This window comes from Oenanthe melanoleuca, chromosome Z (assembly GCF_029582105.1).
Source record: "Oenanthe melanoleuca isolate GR-GAL-2019-014 chromosome Z, OMel1.0, whole genome shotgun sequence".
Lineage (NCBI taxonomy): Eukaryota > Metazoa > Chordata > Aves > Passeriformes > Muscicapidae > Oenanthe > Oenanthe melanoleuca.
In genome coordinates, this window is record NC_079362.1 from 49899933 (window position 1) to 49920481 (window position 20549).

Consider the following 20549-nt stretch of genomic DNA (forward strand, 5'->3'; position numbering starts at 1 on the left):
ACATCACAGCAGGACCATCCAAACCCTACCAAATATGCTTCTCACAGAAAACTGAATAGGCAGTACATCATCCAGAGTTCATCTTGATACTTGCTACACCGCAAATATAGATAATGGTTCACCAGAAAGGTAGTAAATACCTTTCAAATTAAGTCAAAATCACATAGGTAACATGTGATAGATACAGGTTCTTAGCTGCAGCATAAAAGATCTCAAGTGACTTGGATTTAAATACAGTTATAACCAGTATGATCACCCTACTCAGAGGGGTTCTGTAGGGCTACTACTGTAGTTGCACCTTATAAAAACTTCCTTACAGTTCTTTAGGAAAAACATGCTTTTTCATTAAGTTTAAAAAAAAAAAAAGTTATCTAGTAAATTGAGGTCCAGTCTCAGGAAACAGGGACCAGATCCATATTTTATTACACTGGCAGACTATTGACTGCAGGCACTGATCCCTCCTGGCAGCAGCCACTGAGCACAGAGAAGGGTATTCCTCCTTAGCAGACCTGCAGCTTATTGTTAGTGGTGGAGAGACAGGATCTGCAACAGGATTACCATGTCACTTTCCACTCATCCTCTTGCAGAAATATCATGTTTCTTTTTTGGTGTTTGGGAACATGCCCTTGAGGCATCTCCTCCAATTATGACTTAAGACGCACACACAGAAGGAGTGGGTTAAAAGTAGTTTTCCATGATAACACACATCCCCAGATGTCAAGTCTAATGATATGTCACCATTTAAAAATATGTCATCTGTATTTGGGCTGCTCACTGTTATTCTAGAAGTCTGTATCTGTGCAAATAACTAAAGTGATCTAAATAAAGTAAAAACCATATTTAGCTCTTATGTATCAGAGATTTTACAGTTTTTTGGTTTTGAACTTCTAGGTTTGTTACTCCAGCTCCTTCTCCTCATCACATCAGCCCCCAGAGAATGTCCATTCCACAATCTATGATGCAGAGACAGACTCCACAACCTCCTCAGCTTCCACAGCTTGCAGGGATGCCTCTGAAGACATACCAACCAGCAGAAAGCCCTTCTTTTCAGCCAAATGCCCTTCACATCCAGGGTAAGAAGGAAGAATCTTCGTCACTGATGTTAGTTGTTTGGTGCTATTGCTTATCTTCAAATCAAGTGCTTCAGGGACTGGCACTGATATTTTTCAGGCCCTTTCCTTGAAAGACCCTGCCTTCAGGCTTCTTTAAAATTCTTGCTTTGGCTAGTTGTTATTCATCGTAGTACGGAGTTACAATGTTTCTCTTCAGACTGATTTTCAGTGCTGTTCCTGAAACAGAATGGCAAAAAAATTCTGTGATGGCTTTTAATTTTCTAATGTTACACTTCTAATCCTTCCTGATTTAGCATGCGAGTGTTAACCAGGTTTTCAGGAGGTAGGATATTTTTCTCCCTTGTATTTGTGGGGAGATGGAGAGCTCTTATTCTGTACGCACGGAAGACTCTTGCAGCTGCGTTTGCACTTGTGCTGTGTAATCAGCTATTATAAGACCTCTTTCTCTCTTTTCAATCTTGTATATTTTTCTGTAACCAAGAAGAAAATAATCAGCTTGTGGGTTGTTTTGTTTGTTTGTTTTTCCTAGCTGGTGGAGACTGAATTTCACATTTCAGGAGTGTGTTGACAGCAGTATTGTTGTTTTCTCTCAACTGTTTAAATATATGGTTTCCCATATTTGTAGACACAAGGTATATAGCAAACTGGACTTTTAAAGGTCTTAGGATTCTGCTTATTGATCAGACTTCCAAAGAATTACCATTGTAGATATTACAGGAAACATGCTGGGAAGAGCAAGGTATATCGGTTTTGCACAGCCTGGTTTTTAGTAGTGGGGGGGTCACAGAGGTGGCTTCTGTGAGAAACTGCTGGAAGCTTCAATCACTTCCAGCAGAGCCAATCCTTGATGGCTCTGAGGATGGACACACTGCTGGCCAAGCCTGGGCCAACTAGAGATATGGGTGATGCCTCTGTCATAGCAGATTTAGGAAGAAAATCTAAACAAAGTAGACACAGTTTTGCTTCTAGCTAGAGAGGAGGAGGTGAGAACATTTGAGGGAAACAACGTGGAGACACCAAGGTCAGTGCAGAAGGAGGGGAGGAGCTGCTTCAGGCACTGGAGCTGAGATTCCTCTGCAGGCTGTGGTAAGACCATGGTGAAGCAAATGTGCCCTGCAGCCAAGGGGATCCATGGGGATGCAGAGATCCACCTGTGGGGGTCGGGTTGTTGGACGGTCGCTGGACAGACTCACGAGCTTACTATTATCTGTTCTTCAGGTTTGCAGTTTATTATGAGAGTGTGGGTATAAGAAAGAGTGTGGAGCATGGAGAGTAACAGATAAGAGCAAGGGTGTGAGAGAGAGCAAGAGAGAGCTTAGAGATCAGAGCTAAGGAGTAAGAAATAAGAGAGCGATTTCCTGTTCACAATACAATAAGTTCTTCTACAATGAATATTCTAATTTTCCAATAACCAGTCTAATACAATATACTAATTTCCTAATATTTGCATGCAACCTATAGGAACTACTAAATTACCATGTTTTATGGCTTTCTTATCTGTAACCCTTATCTTCAGACCTTTCCTGCCAGGCTTGGGACAGGATGTCTGTTGGTTCTTTGGTATTTGTGGCATTTGGTATCATCTAAACAAAGGAAGAGGCCTCAAACCTTAACATGACTGTTTTCAGCATCTATATCAAAATATGCTAACATCTCTATTTCATCTATTGTTTCAGAACTACTTGCTTGGCACTTATAAGATTTCTCTGTTCCCTCCCCAACATCCACCCACAGCCATGGGGATCCATGGGGAATGCAGAGATCCACCCACAGCCCATAGGGATCCATGGGGATGCAGAGATCCACCCACAGCCCATGGGGATCCATGGGGATGCAGAGATCCACCCACAGCCCATGGGGATCCATGGGGGATGCAGAGATCCACCCCCAGCCCATGGGGATCCACAGGGATGCAGAGATCCACCCACAGCTCATGGGGATCCATGGGGAATTCAGAGATCCACCCCCAGCCCATGGGGATCCACAGGGATGCAGAGATCCATCCACAGCTCATGGGGATCCATGGGGAATTCAGAGATCCACCCACAGCCATGGGGATCCATGGGGAATGCAGAGATCCACCCACAGCCCATGGGGATCCATGGGGAATTCAGAGATCCACCCACAGCCCATAGGGATCCATGGGGAATTCAGAGATCCACCCACAGCCCATGGGGATCCATGGGGATGCAGAGATCCACCCACAGCTCATGGGGATCCATGGGGGATGCAGAGACCCACCCACAGCCCATGGGGATCCATGGGGATGCAGAGATCCACCCACAGCCCATGGGGATCCATGGGGAATGAGAGATCCACCCACAGCCATGGGGATCCATGGGAATGTAGAGATCTATCCACAGCCCATGGGGATCCATGGGAATGCAGAGATCCACCCACAGCCCATGGGGATCCATGGGGATGCAGAGATCCACCCACTGCCCATGGAGGTGCCCATGCTGGAGCAGGTGGGTGCCTGGAGAAGGCTGTGATCCTGGGGGAAAGAGGGCCCTGCTTCCAGACTGGAGCAGCCTGTCCGTGGAGGACTGCACCCTGTGGAAGAATGACCCACATCACAGCAGCTTTGGGAAGACTGTGTGCCCATGGGAGGGACTCACATTGCAACAGCTTTGGTAGGACTGCTGCTTGTGAGATTGGACCCACACTGGAGAAGTTCATGGAGAACTGTGTCCCAAGGTCAGGACCCCATGGCCTCACAGGGGATGGACTCTGCCTGAGCAGCAGGAGAAAATCTCAGTCACAACTGACCAAAACTCTCATGCCTGTCTCCCTGTGCTGTCAGTGGGATGCAGGGAGTTTCCTGGGGTGAAAAGGTGTTTTAATGGCTTATTTCACTTCTCATTATCCTCCCTGATTCTGTTCACTTTGCAACATTAAGTTGAGTCTGTTTTGCCCTTGAAGTGTTTTCTCCTGGCCCTTATCTCATTCATGAACCCTTCATTAATTCTTTTCTTTTTTTCCCTCTGCTGCCCAGCTGTGGAATTGGAGGGTGAGTGAGCAACTCTCGTGGGTGCCTGGCATTTGGCCAATATCAAGCCACAACACAAGGCTTCTTTTATTCTCTTCCACTGATCTAAGCAGTCTCTCTAGGCAAAGAGAGGAAACAGGCATCTCCCTGAGTTCATGAATGTGAAGCAGAGAAAGGAAAGTGCCAATTCTGTTACATTCTTCATATTGTACTGGCCACAGAGAAGCAGGATCTGAGACAGGTGGTTTTCTCCGCAGAGTAGTAATTCCTTACATCACTGATAGTACTAGAAGAACATGAAATTTACCAATGGGCGTAAGCAGTTACTGTTGGCTTTCTATATTCTCTGATAGAAGTTTCACTAACCCTGGATGGCCAACAGAGTACAGAGTGAAATTTCTAAATATACAGTTCATTGTCATATGACATATGCGAAAACATGCCAGAACAGATCCAGTAAATTCCTTGTGCAAGACTTGAAGGGATCAGGTTAGCCCTTCTGTTTCCACAGTACAAAACATTTTATTTATTCCCTTTTTTGCTGAAAATTTGGCAAGAGCTCATATTCTGGAAAGGCATCCAGACATTATGATCTGTCTTCCTGCCTGGAACAAAAATTGTCTTTCAGTTACACAGATGGCTTTACCACATTCTTCCTCTCATGGCCATGGGAGTTTTAGGAACCCTAGAAACTGGGAGCACAACCAGTTGCTCCAAAGTAGACTTTCCAAAGAATCCTGCTTCCCAGGGGTTCACAAATCACCCTGGATTAATTGTTGCTCTACACAGGACTTGCACCAGCTTGTACAGCAGCCTTCATATCTCCTTGGTCATCTTCTCTTCAGGGCAGGTCAGAGCAATGCTATTGTGTTCCCATCTCCCTCTCCTACAGTTCAAAGAGGATTTAAAAGAATAAAATATGTGGGTTAGCATTCTTTACAAGAAGAAGGCCCAGTGGAGACCCTCATCTGAGTGAATGTCACATTTGAATTAAAGTCCTATTACACGTCTGTCACATCCCAAGGTGTCTCCTTAGACCTGAGATCACCTCTGGAGGACATGCAGGTGGTCTGGAACCCAGCTCTTTCCAATGCCTGCCGATGAGAGACTGCAGGAGGCTGTTCTTAGAGGTTTTCATGGTTGTTTATTCTTCCTTATCTCAGGAATGCTTTGTCCAGTGAACAGCGGTCTGCTCACTAGACGTCCAGGGCAGAATCTGCCTGGCAGAGGCAGGACTTATCTTTTATACTCTAAATTACCTACTAGGTGTTTACATTTGACTCCCAATACACTTCAGTCTTATAACATGGTCCAGCTTTGTTCACATCCAATCTGAAAGTGCCAGCATGTCACCCAGCATGGATGACACGGAGAAGAAGGAGGAAGAGGTATCCACACCCCAAATTCTCCATGTTGGCAACAAGCCCCTTAATATAAACATTCTAGAAATCTACTTATTCTACATCCTAACAGTCTAATATACACTCTGTTTATTTTTGCAGCTTGCATTTCTTCTCTCAATGTTGGTAAATTGTTCCAAGGAGCTAAATCCAGCCCCTGGGACACCTGGGTCTCATTCCAGGGTCTTTGGGGACCCCGCCAGGAGGGTCTTAAACCTCCCAGGGAAGCCAGAGGAATACTCTGGGCTCCCACACACGTCCAAATTTAAAATTCAGTTTAATACTATCTTCTGAGATTAAAAAATGGTTGACTTTCAAGGGCTTGGACCTTAAGCCTGTACCATAGTTAGTCCCACATTAGCATTATTGTGTCTGCCTCACTCTCCTAGGAAAGCCTGTGTAGAAAATAGACACTGCTGACAGAAATTATATGCACACATATGAGCTAACAACTGAAAGTTCAAATTCTAAAGATCTTTGCACTTAAAACTGGTATGAAGACAATGTAGACTGAACTTTAACCCACAATGTGTGCATTAAATGTTTTTTTCAAAGATCAAGTAACCTGTTGTCACTGTACAAGGTATTTTGTCAGAATGTTCTCCCTCCAGCTTAAGCACAGCTGTCTCATCCTATACGCTGCACTGAAAGCATTGTCCTGTGTCTTAAAGGCTTACCTAAACTCTCTCTCTCCAAAGCAGATGCTTCAAGAGTTCATGTTTTCCCAGTACCAATACAAAGATTGCTGTCTTCCTTGATCAATTCATTACAATGCAGAAAAACACCTGAGTTATCTCCACACCATACTATTATGTATACAAGAAGTGGCTGTGGGAAGTTCTGTTAATTTCTGTCTCCTGTGGTTCATAACCTGCCTTTTCAAGATTTAAAGTGTTGTAACTATAGCCGCTTCAGCTCAATCTGCTACCAGACAATAGTGACAATTTGCCTCAGTATGTAGTCTTAAACTTGTCAGTTCCATTTAAATTTGCTTTATCAAGGAAGAAAGAGTTTCATTACCCAAAAGCTTTTTGAAGAAAGCAAGTTCTAAACAGATGCAGTTTCTGAAAGCCTGAACATCTTAAATGATCATGGTGATCTCAGAGTACTGTCCTTTAGAGAGAAATATGTATGAGATCTAAGACTGACAGCCTTCTTGTATCTACTAGCTACTTGTATTGTGAAACGTCTTTTTCTTGGAAGAACATTGTCTACAGTTCAAGTTTCATTATTTGTTCTGAGTAATTTTCAACGTACACAGTAGTGTCAGAGAGGGCTTTCTATTGCCTCACTTAATATTACATAATTGACTAAATATTCCCTTTTCTTGCTCTTGTGAAATTCACAATATCCTTTGCTGCATGGAATGTTTGTAAGTGATGATGCTAGATGCCTCACTGAGCTGTAGAAGTTAAGCTCTTCTTTTCCTTTCATTAGATTGTAGTATCTTTTGCTGTATTACCATTCCATAAATCTGAAACTGTCCTGGCCTGGAGACTGGAATGACAACATCCCAGCTAAATGCTGTTGCATGCCAATGTAATATGTTTGTAGACAGAAGACAGTGTAGGTGCTGGAAATCTGCAACAATTGGCCCAGCACCTGCACTGTACTGGTGATTCTTTTCAACCATGAAAAACTACTCTAAGGAGAGGTGGCTGAAGACACAGGCAGCCACAGTACACAGGCAACTGCAATAGTAAAGTATTGCTTGCTCTGAGACAAGCCAGAAGTGACATGCTAGGTATGAAAGGAAAGAACAGCAACAGAAGTACCCTTTTCACAGTGAGAAAGTTTTTGTGCTGTATAGTATAGACTAAGGTAAAGCTTCTTTGGGCATGGGCACAGCTGACTTTCTTTTGGATGCATATGATACTGCCAACATTTTTGCATCAGAAATCTGGTTGTCCTTTAAAATTGTGTCTGTAACTCTGCTCACATGTGTTTGTGACTTAAGCTGATGACCAGAGCTGTCTGAGTTATGGAAGAAATAAAAAAAAAAATATGCAAAATATTCATTTAAAGAAAATAAAAAGTTGTCATTTGTTTAAAAAAAAAAAGTTAGCTGATAAGAGTTACTTATATTACTGCCTCTACACAGACAGCTCTACTAGTAACAGCTATCTTTAAATTCCAAATAATAAGATTTTAATAAACAGAAACATTTCTATTTTTTCACATTTGCAAGTCCAGTATTAGTGATTTGCAAATTAGTACAGTATATGACTTGTATCTCACTCTTTCTTTTCCTTTTGTCCTTCACAGCCAGATGGTACCACATGATTACTTGGTGTTTGTGTAATTTGCCTAGTTGACATGCAGAAATATGCCACAAAGAAACACTATCTTGAAGTATTTCAGGCCAAAGACAGCTGGAATTTTTACATGTCACAGCAGCAAAGACTACTCACATATAGCGTTTATTTCTGAATGGCAGCTATAATGATTTTCTTGAGAAAATATTCTTTTTCTTGTGACAGGCAGAAATATGACTGAGGAGGAAATAGATGTCCATCAGAAACTTCCTGCCATATGGAAACAATAATTGTGGCAGTCATTCATTACATATCCATAATGAAATCTCTGTCCACAACAGTTCAATAGGATAAGTACAAATTACAAATCCTCTTACAAATGTAGGTGGAAAACTGTATGTGTGAATTTGAGCTGAGCTGTCTACCAGGGCTTTTTAGATGTTCAGTATCTTTCAGGACAAGGTTCTTTATGTGGTAAAAAACAAGAACTTCTTGTTTTCAGAAGCAATTCTAACAGCTTACAGTTCTTCTCTCATATTCAAAAATATTTCACTTTCCTAGGGAAGTAATGCTATCATGTCAGAAGAGTAGTTGTTTGTTCTGTACCTTGACATGATGAATCTTGGCTGTAGTGTACTGATTCAAAGAAACACAGCTGATGTAACCTGTGCATGTGTGTGTTTTAAATAGTTTAATAAGAGACAAATGTACCATCCAGAGTTGGAGCTGAAATGTTCAGTTGCTGGAGCTTTATTAGCCAACTCATTTGCCTGGTTTTTTTTTTTAGTTTTTCCAGTGCTGCATGGAAACACAGAAAACTGATGGTACAGTTAGCTACCTAACAGATATCTCAAGTATGATCACGGTCTACTGCCTGAGTTGGATATATTTTCATGTTATCCTACATTCAGCTGTATTGTAGATTATCTTGGGCATGGCACTGTGTGAATGAAGACACCAAGTTAGGAGATTTTGCTGTGTCATGTTGGGCTCCAGTTCTAATACCTCTGCACTGTACCTTGATGCACTGCAGATGCACACAAAGACATTTAGAACAGTGCTGAATAACTGACGGAAAGAGAACTACATATGCTTATTTCTTGTTTATGACTCCCTATTTTAAAAGATGGATAATTGATACTGAATTGTGAAAAGTACTTGTATCTAGGAAAGTTACATTAATTTTCTGTGCTCTCTTTCCATCATAAAAACTTTTTGCTCAGAGTCCCTATGTCTATAACCCTACTATCAGCCATCTGTCTTTGCATCAGTGATGTGTCCTTGGATTTTATTCAAACTTTACTTGGGTAATCTTTTGAATTTAGCATTTTCTTAGATTTTCTGGCAGATGCACAGTGTGACTCTGTAGAGTAACAGTTCAGATACAGAATTGCACAGTATAGGGAGAAATTTCTGAAAAAATTCTGGCCAGTCAGTGCCTCTCACAGGTCCTGCTGGAATCAGAATGTCCACGTAGTAGATTGTGTTTGAAACTAGTGGCAACTTGAGGAAGTTTTAGGGAGCATCATATCAATGCTGCTTTATTTGTTTAAAACTATTGAAAACCGGGTGGTATGGCAGTTGAGGTTTTCATCATTCTCATGGCCATGGTTCCACAAACTATCCTTTGTACCTCTGTCCAGGTCTTTTATTGATGGCCTTCTTCTCATTCTAGGTTTCTATGGGCAGCTTCAGACTTTCTGCCCTCCACATTATGCTGACATTCAGAAGAGCATACAAGACAGTGTTTCTTGCGATATGGTTCCTCCTGTTGACTGCTCAGCTCTTACATCAGTGGGCCAGGCAGGGCTTGGCATTTTCCATCAAAGTTTTTCAGATCATTCTGGTATCAAAGGTAAATAACAGCTGGTGGCTCCATGTGTGATTGTGTACAGTTTGTGACCATTGGCAGATGTGCCCGAGCTCTGTATTCGGGTGGGATGTGTCATGATGGATTTGACTCTTTACAAAGAGGAAGTTGTTTCCAGACCTTCGTTAGTGGTTGTGTTGAGGCTGGCTGTCACTGCAAGTGGCAGTAACAGCCATCCTGTGTGCAGTCTGCACACTGCCAAAGGCTCCTCAAGATTCTAGCCTGTGGGGCTTGGACAGTCTCTGGCTTGTGTATTTGAAATACAGAAATACAGTCCATTGAGCCCTCTGTGATATTTGTGCAGCCACTCCACTCCACTGCACATATTGTGGCAGGGACCTGAGATGATTCAAACTACTGATTTTGTTTGGTCCATGTTTGGTTTATCAGTCTTAAATTTCATTTATTCACGTTCCCATGACAAAAACTGCCTGGATGCACACTCACCTGCGTGCACTTAACTTTGTCTGTGCCTAGATAAAAAGTAAGGGGCCTTGCATGCTGCACTGGAAGGATGAAAGATCTCCATGCAAAGGACCAGTACAGGACAGTGAACCTAATCTTAGCACTTAACTAATGCCTAGGTCTTCTACTGCCCTTCCACACAGGATGAATCCATTTAACATTTCTTGTGCTTTGAAGTGCCTTTTATGTCTTGCTCCTTCGAACTGTATTGCAAGGCCATTGAACCTGTAGTTAAAAAGAGGCATCTCACAGGATGTAAACATGTTATCCAAAAGATGGGAGTGTGTCTGCAAACAGTTACTCTTGGGCTTACTATTGACACTCATAAAAGGTAGTAATTTCTATGCCAGGATCTACTTTGCTTTTATATTTTGTTGTCTTTTATCCTGTGTTCAGTATGATGAAATTTGTTAAACAAGCATGAAGTTTATTTTTTTAATGATCACAGTTTTAAGACCCATTAATGGGGAGGTGTTAGTTGCAATGAAATCTGCTCTACTTCAGAATTGATACTGACAGAACTGAAAATTCCTCCCTTGGTAAGCAGTAAGTCATGTAATTAATTTCGTACATATATTGGCTTATTTATTTTATTTGTGTATTTGATTTAAAACCATTTCCAGTTCTATGCATTAGTATTAGGACATATTTAATTATATAGTTATCCTGCTTATTAACTGTGGGTTTTTTGTTTTGTTTCTTCTCCCAGTGTATGACTTTCCAGCAGGGTCTGTAGGTATCTTTGGTGATTCAGCTTGCAGCATGCCAGATGACAGCAGTTTCCTACAAGTAAATGCAGTGGATCATTGTTCCAGCCAGCTTTCTTCTGTATACACTGAAGGCTAAAGTAATGTATATCTAGTTACAAGAACTTGATTCTGTTTCATTTTGCCCTTCTTTTATTTCCCTACAAATTTCTTCTCTCCATGAAACTGCCATGTATGTATGGGGATATGACTAAATATACGTACATAATGGAGAGGAACTGCAAGCAGCCAGCTGAGAAGAATGTTTGGATAAAGCAAGCTTTGCCACAACCTTAGCAATTGTTTCTTTTCTTCTCATCTGTGGTTCAGCAACTGTACTTTAAAAATTATTTCTTATTTTAATTTCTCAAAGGGAATGCAGAGACCAAATAAGAAAACTGGTTGTTGGCTATAATTCTTTCAAGCTGAATGGGTGCACTTACAGAAGAGCACAGCTTTAGAAAATTCCTTTTTCAAAAAAGGAAAAGAAGCAAAACCAGAGCATACTACAAACAGTTCAAAGGTATACAGTTTTTGCACAACCTGTCTATATATGATACTTCCAAAGTTTAACACACACCACTATCCAGAAGGAAGAGAAATTTTAATATATGTTGGCACTACCTGTTGGAGGCATTGGCATGGCTTCTTTTGGATTAAACATTGTTGGTAGAGGATTTTTTACAGTCCTCAGGTTAGGTGTTCTTTCCTTCCCTCTTTATTTTATGCCATACAGTATGGCTATTACTGTTTTCCCAACATTCATTCTGACCCTTTAAGCATTAATAAGAAGGTTTAAATACACAAGAAGTTATGTGGACTTTGTCTCAATTTAGCACATCTGCCAGATAAGCATAAACGCATTTTAACTTTCAGTTGCTTTTTAGTTAGATTGTAGAGCATTGTTGCTGTATGTGTTATAGTCTTCTGCAGAAAAGTTTAAAATATTTTGTAGGAAAGATTCTTCCTTAAATCCCACATATTTTTTTAAAAAGCTGTCTGTACTGATTCAATTAAATTTTGTTTGTCCTAATCTTTTTCCATAACACATTTTCAGAAAGAAGAACTACTCTTAAGCGTACTATGTTTCCTCTGGTTACTTAGAGAGATAAAACTTGGTGGTTTTGGTTTTTCTGATCAATGTCAGGCTCAAGGTCCTCAAATTTAGTCCAGGATGCAAGCAAATTAGGTTGTCCTTCATAAAACATACAGGGTTATGAGTTAAAACCAGTATTTTGCAGTAGAGATGTCATCACTGTGATCCTGTATACTTTGAGAACAACTCTTACAATAGTAAGACCAAGTTTTTAGTTTTAATTCCTGTTCATCCATTTTGTGGACTTCTTACTGTGTAGTGTACATCGTAATATTCTCATGACCTGATAAAGACAGAAAAGTTCATTTTTGCAGGCTGGACCATAACTATGCTTCTGAAATCACTCTCCTAAAAAGATAAGCTTAAAAAAAAGGGTTTATACAAACTCTTTTGTTTTCCTGGCAAGCTTTTGAGAATTGTTAAGTCCAATTTGGCTCAAATTTAATCTGAAATTATGTGGATGAATTTATGTCCAGATGTTTGTGAACACTTGCAATCTTTTGAGGTTTTTATTCATGAAGTATATTCTTATGTGCAGTCATGTGCTTAAATACTTAATGGAGAGATTTTCATCCGATACATAGAATATATCAATAAATCATATACACATAAATGAAGTACAACAAGAATTGACTGAAACACAGCTAATTCTGTGCCAAGTCTTCCCCTATACATTCTACTTCTCACATCACAAGAGAATGTCCCTCTGCTCCAACTTGCACAAAGAGGTCTAGATGTTACATATGTGATTTGCATTGGGTTAAATGACACCATTCATCCTTCACAGCTATACATGTGCAATCAAAAAGACAGTCCTTTTGCATTGACCACAAGTTTTGCCTTTTCCTAAAGCTTTAATTTTGTACTATCTTAAAGCCCATTCCGTGGTAACTACACAAGTGTAACTTGGTTCAGTAGGAATAGTCACACTGAACACTTCAATTTCAAATGTGTGGAATTGTGTTTTGTTCCACCAAAGTCAGCAAGGGCAGGATCAGACTATGTGTGGACATATGCATGTACAGACATGTATCTATATACTTCTGTATATATAAATCCTTCAAAATTCTTTTAACCACATGATTGTCCAGAATTTGTCCACTGCAGTTTACAAAACTGAAATACTGTTGCTGTCTTCAGATCTGTACTGCCTTGACTTTTAAACGTTTTGAAATAATTTTTTCTTGTATCTGAATGTTCAAGTTGTTCTGTAGAGTTGGGGGATTACACATTTTGAAACACACTGACCAAAGGGAAAGTGAGAGTAGAGAATTCAAAAAGGGCATTTTTAACTTTGGGGTTCATCAGTTACGTTTTAAAAAGGAAATGTTTGCAAGTCATCAAGTCATTCTTTCACATACATATAATATATATATTGACAGCTTTCCATGAGCCTTAATCCTAAAAAAGAAGGCCCTAGAGAACAGCCAAAACACATGAATGTGGGCTACCAGTCTGTAAAAAAGTATGCCTTTGTTTACTTCTCATTCAGAGACAAAGAGGATTCTTCACTATTATTTATTATTCTCTTTGAAGTTGGACTGACTTCAAGGCATCAATTTAATCACTGAGGGCAGTTGCATAAAAAACCCCATCGTATCCCAGGTATATTGAATATTTAAATAGGGAATCCTGTTTGTCACAATCAAAAATGGTGCTTGATGAAATACAATTTTGTGGGTTATCTGCATAACTGAGTTATTTGCAAATACTTGTGCCTCAGTGAGTTTTGTGTAGTTACTCTACTTGCTGTATTGTTAACTTTCTAAAGGGATTAATTTCTAAGAGATGAAGTTATTTTAGACTATAGACATTAAACCATATTCAAAAGAAATTACTTATAATTTTCTTTTATACAATTCAGCTGTGTCCCAACTCAGTGGTCTTTTTATATCTGCATTAGAAATGGTTCTACACTGGAGTTTAAAATAGAAAGTGCATGTGTATAAGTGGAAATGCATGAGTGCACGTGTGGATTTGGGTCTCCCTTTCTATGTGTGTATCCACACAAACAGGCATTGTGGATTACCACTACAATGCTGAAGAATTCAGTGCTAAGGCCATCTGTCACACTGTATATTGTTTTCAGCTTTTCTTGAAAAGGTGTGAATGAGTATAAAAATTACATTTTAACGGTTTAGTCCCTGTTTTCCCTGTGTAATTTTATAGCAGATTTTTTTAAATGGCACTTTTTTTCTTGTTTGTATGGAATTTTGTTCTTGGTTTGGGGCTTTTTGTGTGTGTATATATATTTCCCTGAAGCAGGTAAAGCAAAAGAAAAAGACCACAAATTAAAATTAGCTGAGTGAGTTTTTATTTAAGAAAAAGAAATTCTTTTTGCTGTACAGAAAGCAGCATCTGTACAGAAAACAGCATCTTGTGTAACATTTTTTACACAAAGCACTTTGGTGAGGAGAGAAAGTGGGATTATGTTTTTCCTAAACCTTACAGAGTAATCCACATATTTATACATGCTTATATATATACATAGAATCTTAATTTGCCATACTGTATATCTGGCTGATATATCTTCCTCTAAAGAAATGTCTGTTGCATGTCATGAAAAAAGTAAAAATTCAAAAGAATTAGTTACACCTTTTGCTCTACTAGTATGTGTGATTTTGTGATTTTTTTTACAGTTATTTTTCATACAATCATAAGTTATTTTTGTCCTGTTTTATAACATTCTGTTTTATGTAAAAGGTAAAAGTGAAAGGTGTATGTGCATGGTACAAAATAAAACTGGAAAATTGTAACTCCATTACATTATGTGTAGAACATAATATTGTGATATGCCTATAAAGAGAACTGCTCTAGCCATTGTCCTTCACCATAAAACTACTACTATTTGTATTGATTCATATAATTAGAAATAGAAATAGGAAATAAACTCTTGGAGATTTCTCAAAAAAACCGACTCGGCTCAGAGTTTTAAGTCTGGATTTAATTCTTGTTATGATAAGGCTACAGATTTGTAGGGATAAATGAATGCCTCAGTGTGTGTTTAGACCCTGGGTGGAGACACAAATAAAAGAAAAAAAATTAATGACATTTTTGTGCTGTGATAATTTTTAATTTTTATGGGTTTCTTTGGTCATGTGATTTGACAGTACAACATATCAAAGTTTTTTGGTTTTTTTTCCTGGATATTGTTTCTGACATACTCAAACAATTAAACTTTTTAGAGCACTTAATGTAAGGAAAAGAGCATTTTTTAAAAAGTCTGCATTAGACAAAATAAAGACAAAAGACAGAGACAGAAGTTGATGCATGCCTATTTCCAAAACACACCCTGAGAACCCAACAGGCTTAGGAGATAAGAAATTCCTTGTATCACACCCGCATATTGGACTAGAAATCAAAGGACAAAATACAAACTAATAAAATAATTGTGTAGAAAAATCCTGTTACAGGATTGCAAAGAGACCTTTGAAAATAATGGTCCTAGTTCATCTTACTGTGAAATTATTGACATGGTTGGCTCTGTGTCAACAATGAGCAGATAAAAAAATACTAAGCCTACTATCACTGACACTTATATATGTGATCCTGTAGAGTTTTGCTAAAAATAAGCTTTGCCCAGTGCAATCTTATTTATCCTGCGTCTTAATTTAATGCAGGAAACATGCTCCATGCTTTAGCAAATATTGTTAGTGAATTCTGTGAGCTACAATGAAGAATTACTATGAGAGCTGCTGAATTCAAGTGTTCTAAAATTCAATTTTTTCTTTTTAATGGAGAACTCTTAAAATGAGAAGTATACAAGAAGTATACAAGTGCCATATGCAGTGGAAAGTAGCATGGCTCAAGATATCTCAAAGTGATGCTTTTTCCTGTGTGCTTGAACTGGACCAGTGTTTCATGATGACCTGCAAACTATCCTATTGAAAAATAGTCATTATGTCATTATGTGACAGGTATATTCCCCCAAAGAACATAATTTCTGAATGAAAGTTATCTAAACTTTTTTATTTGATAAAGTTGGGCTTTTCCTATTTCAGAACAGAATCCCTTTTTGAAACATCAGAAATTCTTACAAAATAAAAATTGGGGGGGCCGGAAAGATGATGTTAATTCATTGCTTGTTTGTACTTACAGCTATGAGTTCTCCCATGTGCCAAAACCCACTGTATTTGTGAATTTATATCAGCTCTGCCCTAATGGAAAATACTTCAATAAAGCTTTATGTACAGCAATCTCCTTCAATAAGAGGGGAGAAAAATAAATACAATTCTTCCATTCTGAATATATATCCATTCATATTCACTGCTCCTAATTACACAATACCTTATATTTGCAGATAATCGTGAGGATTTCTAAATGAAAACAAAACTGACCATTTTCCTAGGCCATGCTCCTCAGGAAATTCTTGCCATGATCCTCAAGAAAATGCTTCTCATTCAAACTTGCTGTGTCCTACCTTGGATTACATTGTAACTCCAAGTAACATCATATATGTTTTGAATTCCCTGATTTTTAGACTGTGTCTGTTACCCACTGTAGATAGGACACCTTGAAAGGCAGTTTCAAAAATTTTCTCCCATAGTGAATAGTCCTAAAGTGGACAACTTGTGCATGACTGTGTATACTCACAGCAATAACTACAAGAAACAGAATGGTAAAATTAATCTTCCAGAATGAAAAATGTTAGCACTTGTAAGGTTTTCTTCCAAAATGTTAATTTATATTTTTCCTTCACCTTCTTTGAAACTATAATGTTCTCATTTAAAAGCTAAGTATGAAAAATCATTCTACCACATCTTCCCATGCCATTTATAGATTTACAACCAAAGTAAATTTACCCAGCAGTCAGTATCATTAATGATTCACAAATGAGATGGGTTAGTTCAGTGAACTGTAACAAAGAACACCTTTCTATGTGTCTAGTTAAATGCTCCAACATGCCTTTGTTATAACCAAAAAATGCAAACCTTATGCATGGTTGCAGCTAGGTACACAGGATAAAGCATTACAAACACACCTAGGCAGACAGAAAAAAAATATAACCATTCCTCAGTATTATACTTTTCTTCCTTTTGATCAAAACTATATCAGTGGGCAAACTTCAAGCTTGGCTGCATATAAATCATCTAGCTTCAGCTATTCCAGGAATGTTGAAAAAGTAAAACCCAAAGTGGCTTCTGCAACAGGGACTGCTATATTTACAATCCTAAGAACTAGACTTGTTGTCTAGCATTGTGATTTCACTTGTTAACCCACCGCTTTACACAGAACACAATTGTAATTAAGCTCTAGTTAACCCCAACATGACAGTCAAGGAGGCTTGAGCTTAATGGCTCAAAGGACTAAAAGAACTGATCATGCCCATTCCATTGCCCATTTTACTTTCAATCACTATGTGACCTCTAACAGACCATTCACCATACAGAGACAATGAATGAGAAGTCAGAATGCTTGTCTGATCAGTTTTTCATGCCTTACTGATGAAGTTGTTACTTTCATTGTATGAATTATGGACTGACACAAGTCATCACGCACAGTGAAGGCTGTTAGCAAATAAACAAAGACCTTAAGGGAAATGATATCTAAAGGTGACCTCGATGCTCCTTTAGGCCAAGGGATCACCAGTGCTGGGCCTGGTGATACAAACTGGAGGACTCTGAAGGCAAAAGGTTCACTGCAGTAATTGGAGACCAATGTGGCCCACAGCTGACCACAGCCTGCACACTCTCTGCAAAGGTCAGTGGTTTTGGTGTCTCCTGCTGCCTGAGAATCCCATCCCAGGAAGGATCCTCAGAAAGCTAGCCAACTGCATTTTACAGTGGACTTGGGAGGATTATGGTTACCAAAGGCACTGGATGTTATTCTGGCTGCCTGTACTAAAGAAAAGAAGCAGAAACCTAATATTGGGTGGTTTGCCAATTAATGCAACATATTGCATCAAATTAATCCCCATTAATATTGTCCTGTTATCACGGCTGTATCTTTCTGTTTAGTGGCTTAAGCATACTTTTTAATGCTGTAATCAGTACTGAGAAAGCAGAGGGAAAATCGTCTTTTCTCTTCTCTTGTTATCTCTTTTATGATACTTTTTCTCTTTTGTTGTTCAGAAAATCTTCCTAGCAAAGGATACTAAACATTTAAATAATTTTGGGGCTGTACAAATGTGAGTGAGGGCAAATTTACCTTTTCTCTTTGCAGAAAAAGGTAAGCTGGAAGAATTGATGTTATATGTCTTGCTTGAGAATCATACACAAGTCTAAAATTTGAAGTTTGGATTCAAAAGCAAAAATAAGTCAGAGATGAGTTCAGGAAACACACCACTGAGAGAAATGTGATATATGAAGGAAAAAATAAAAACAGTCATAGTACAACACAGTACAATATATCTCTCTATATGTACAGAGACAGAGAAATGATATACAAGAGTTGATTAAAGCTTTTTCCTTTCAAAGCTCTCAAGGGTTTTTCCTAAACCAAGAGAAGAAGGCATCATTAACCTAAATTTGGGGTTTTAGTTGCCAGTAGCATTTATAAGACTATAAATTACATCTTTTCAGTCTAGGTAAAGCCATCGCAAACATAATCAGAAACAGAAATCACTGCTTACAGGAAGGCATAGGTTGCTTACAGCATGGAAAACATTGCAATGTTGGTGTTTGCCTTTTAATTTTGTCTTACCTTGATTTTATGCCCACTGCACTTGAGAGTCTTATTTCAATTCCATATAAACCCTTGAGCAGATTCTCAATGGCACTTTACTGTATGTACCTCTTAGTAACAAGTTGCCATGTTCACAAGTACTGTCATTTTGGCATGGCAGAGTTGTACATCCATTTTTCCCCTACACAACCAACTGCATAAACTATATCAGAGAAGAGAATTTTGCATTCACAGATTCCTGTTCTTTTATTCTTGATTCTTTTGTCTCACATTTTTTGAGTGAGAACTGGCATGAGGAATACAGTCTTCCTTCGTATTTCTGTAGCACTCACTGAATACCCTGAGACTCACTCGTAAGACGAGTGTGCCTATGTGGGAAGTACAGAAAATATCACCCCTAAGTCAGGAAGAACTGCTGTGGTCTTCTCATTCAGTTTTTTGTTGAAAGGGTGATAACAGTAAAGTCTATGAAAGAATGACATAGAAATGTTAACTTTAATCCAGGCCCCATTTGAACTGAAAAAGGAATGATTCTCCCACAGTCTACAGTGCAAAAGCCTGTAATGAACATGAATACCAAATCAAGCCTAGCAAGTACCACACTAAAAGCTCATCTAAATTTCATATACTTGGGGTTTGGTGGAGAGAAAAAGTGAGTAATCTACTTCTTTTGCCTCTCAAAGCTGCTACTTGCTAAACTATGTGTAGGTCTGTAAAATGCTGGAATTAATCCTGTAGCCTTACCTCATCCCATAGGCATTTAACAAAGGCAGTATTCTTGAATGCTTAGTTTCAGCTAATTATCAGAAGTGAGTGAGAGAAAAAGGGGACAAAGAAAAGAGCACCTGACATGATGGCATGTTAATAATTCACCAAGATGTCTAGGACAACATGCTTTCAGTACAACAGCATTTCATGCACTCCAGAAATACTTCTTCTCAGCAAAGGAAATGGAGTACTTGATAAAAAATGGCAGCTAATAAGGGTGTCACCTGTTTGTACATCATTTAACCTGCATAAGTTTGTAAAGGCTTATTGCAGCAGGGTTGTATTTTACATGCAAGAATTGAGAGGTTCTTTGCCTCTCTGAATCTCCTTACAGCCTTCAGTTAATCCTGAAAATGTATACGTGGAAATTTCAAACATGCGTCTTTTCACAGTAACAAAATCTAATGGGGTGTAAAGGCATTCCAGAAACAACAGGGAGAAAAAGGTTGCCTGATTACACTTCTTCAAGTGGCCTCATTCTTAATGAATTCTTTGAATAACATTATTGTGATAGTCCCCTAAAATACATGAGTGGCATGTTTTGAAAAAAAAATTGAAAAGCAGTTATGCCCCAGACCAAATTCAGAGCAAAGATAACACCTCACCACCCCACCCCCCCAAACTCTCCTTTGTGAGTGTGCATTTTCTAAGTGAGGATACATTGGAAAGATGCATTGCCAGTTTTTCTCCTGGACTTTCTGTCTTTCTACAAGGTACTCACCATCATGCATTGCTGAAAGTAACAAAGCCACCTTCAGTGTTACTCATGGGACTACAAGGTTATCAACTGAGGAAAAATCAGATGTTGGTGAGCTTAACTTCAGCCAAAGTAAGTTCTGTTATAGAATAACATGTTGAGACAATAACAGCTGCTATATAAAATGCAAGAATTGAGTAAAACAACCTTGAGGCTTTGTCCCTTTTACCTTCCTCTGCAGCAAGAGAAGAGCGCTGATAAAAATAACATCAAGTTCTGCCTGGGTTCTGCATTTTCTGAGATCTAGGCCCCACACCTGCCTGTTCCCTTGGAGTCACAGGTGTCTAGAATATTCTTGAGAATGTCAGGAAAGGTCTCCTCATGCCTTTTTGAACTCAAGGGATTCTTTCTTGTGTAAAACAACTTACAAGCATACACGATGAAAAACAAAAGCTGGTACTGAGCAGCAAGTTATTTCAACACCAAAAAGCAAAAAGTGAAATTAGGAAGAGGCATGTTTCAAGCAGCAGAGCAACTGCAAGTATGAGTTTCTTCTACTATTTTTT

At 38.9% G+C, this 20549-nt stretch overlaps 1 protein-coding gene across 1 annotated transcript in view; it reads left to right on the forward strand.

Moving 5' to 3' along the window:
• The window catches only part of GLIS3 (GLIS family zinc finger 3), a 121596-nt gene extending 106705 nt beyond the window's left edge, over positions 1 to 14891 (forward strand). Inside the window, exons 7-9 of the mRNA XM_056514643.1 lie at positions 892 to 1073; positions 9393 to 9572; positions 10762 to 14891. Coding sequence (XP_056370618.1) covers positions 892 to 1073; positions 9393 to 9572; positions 10762 to 10898 — 499 coding nt within the window. The 3' untranslated portion in view covers positions 10899 to 14891. The remainder of the gene's footprint in view (positions 1 to 891; positions 1074 to 9392; positions 9573 to 10761) is intronic.
• The last annotated feature ends 5658 nt before the right edge of the window (positions 14892 to 20549 follow it).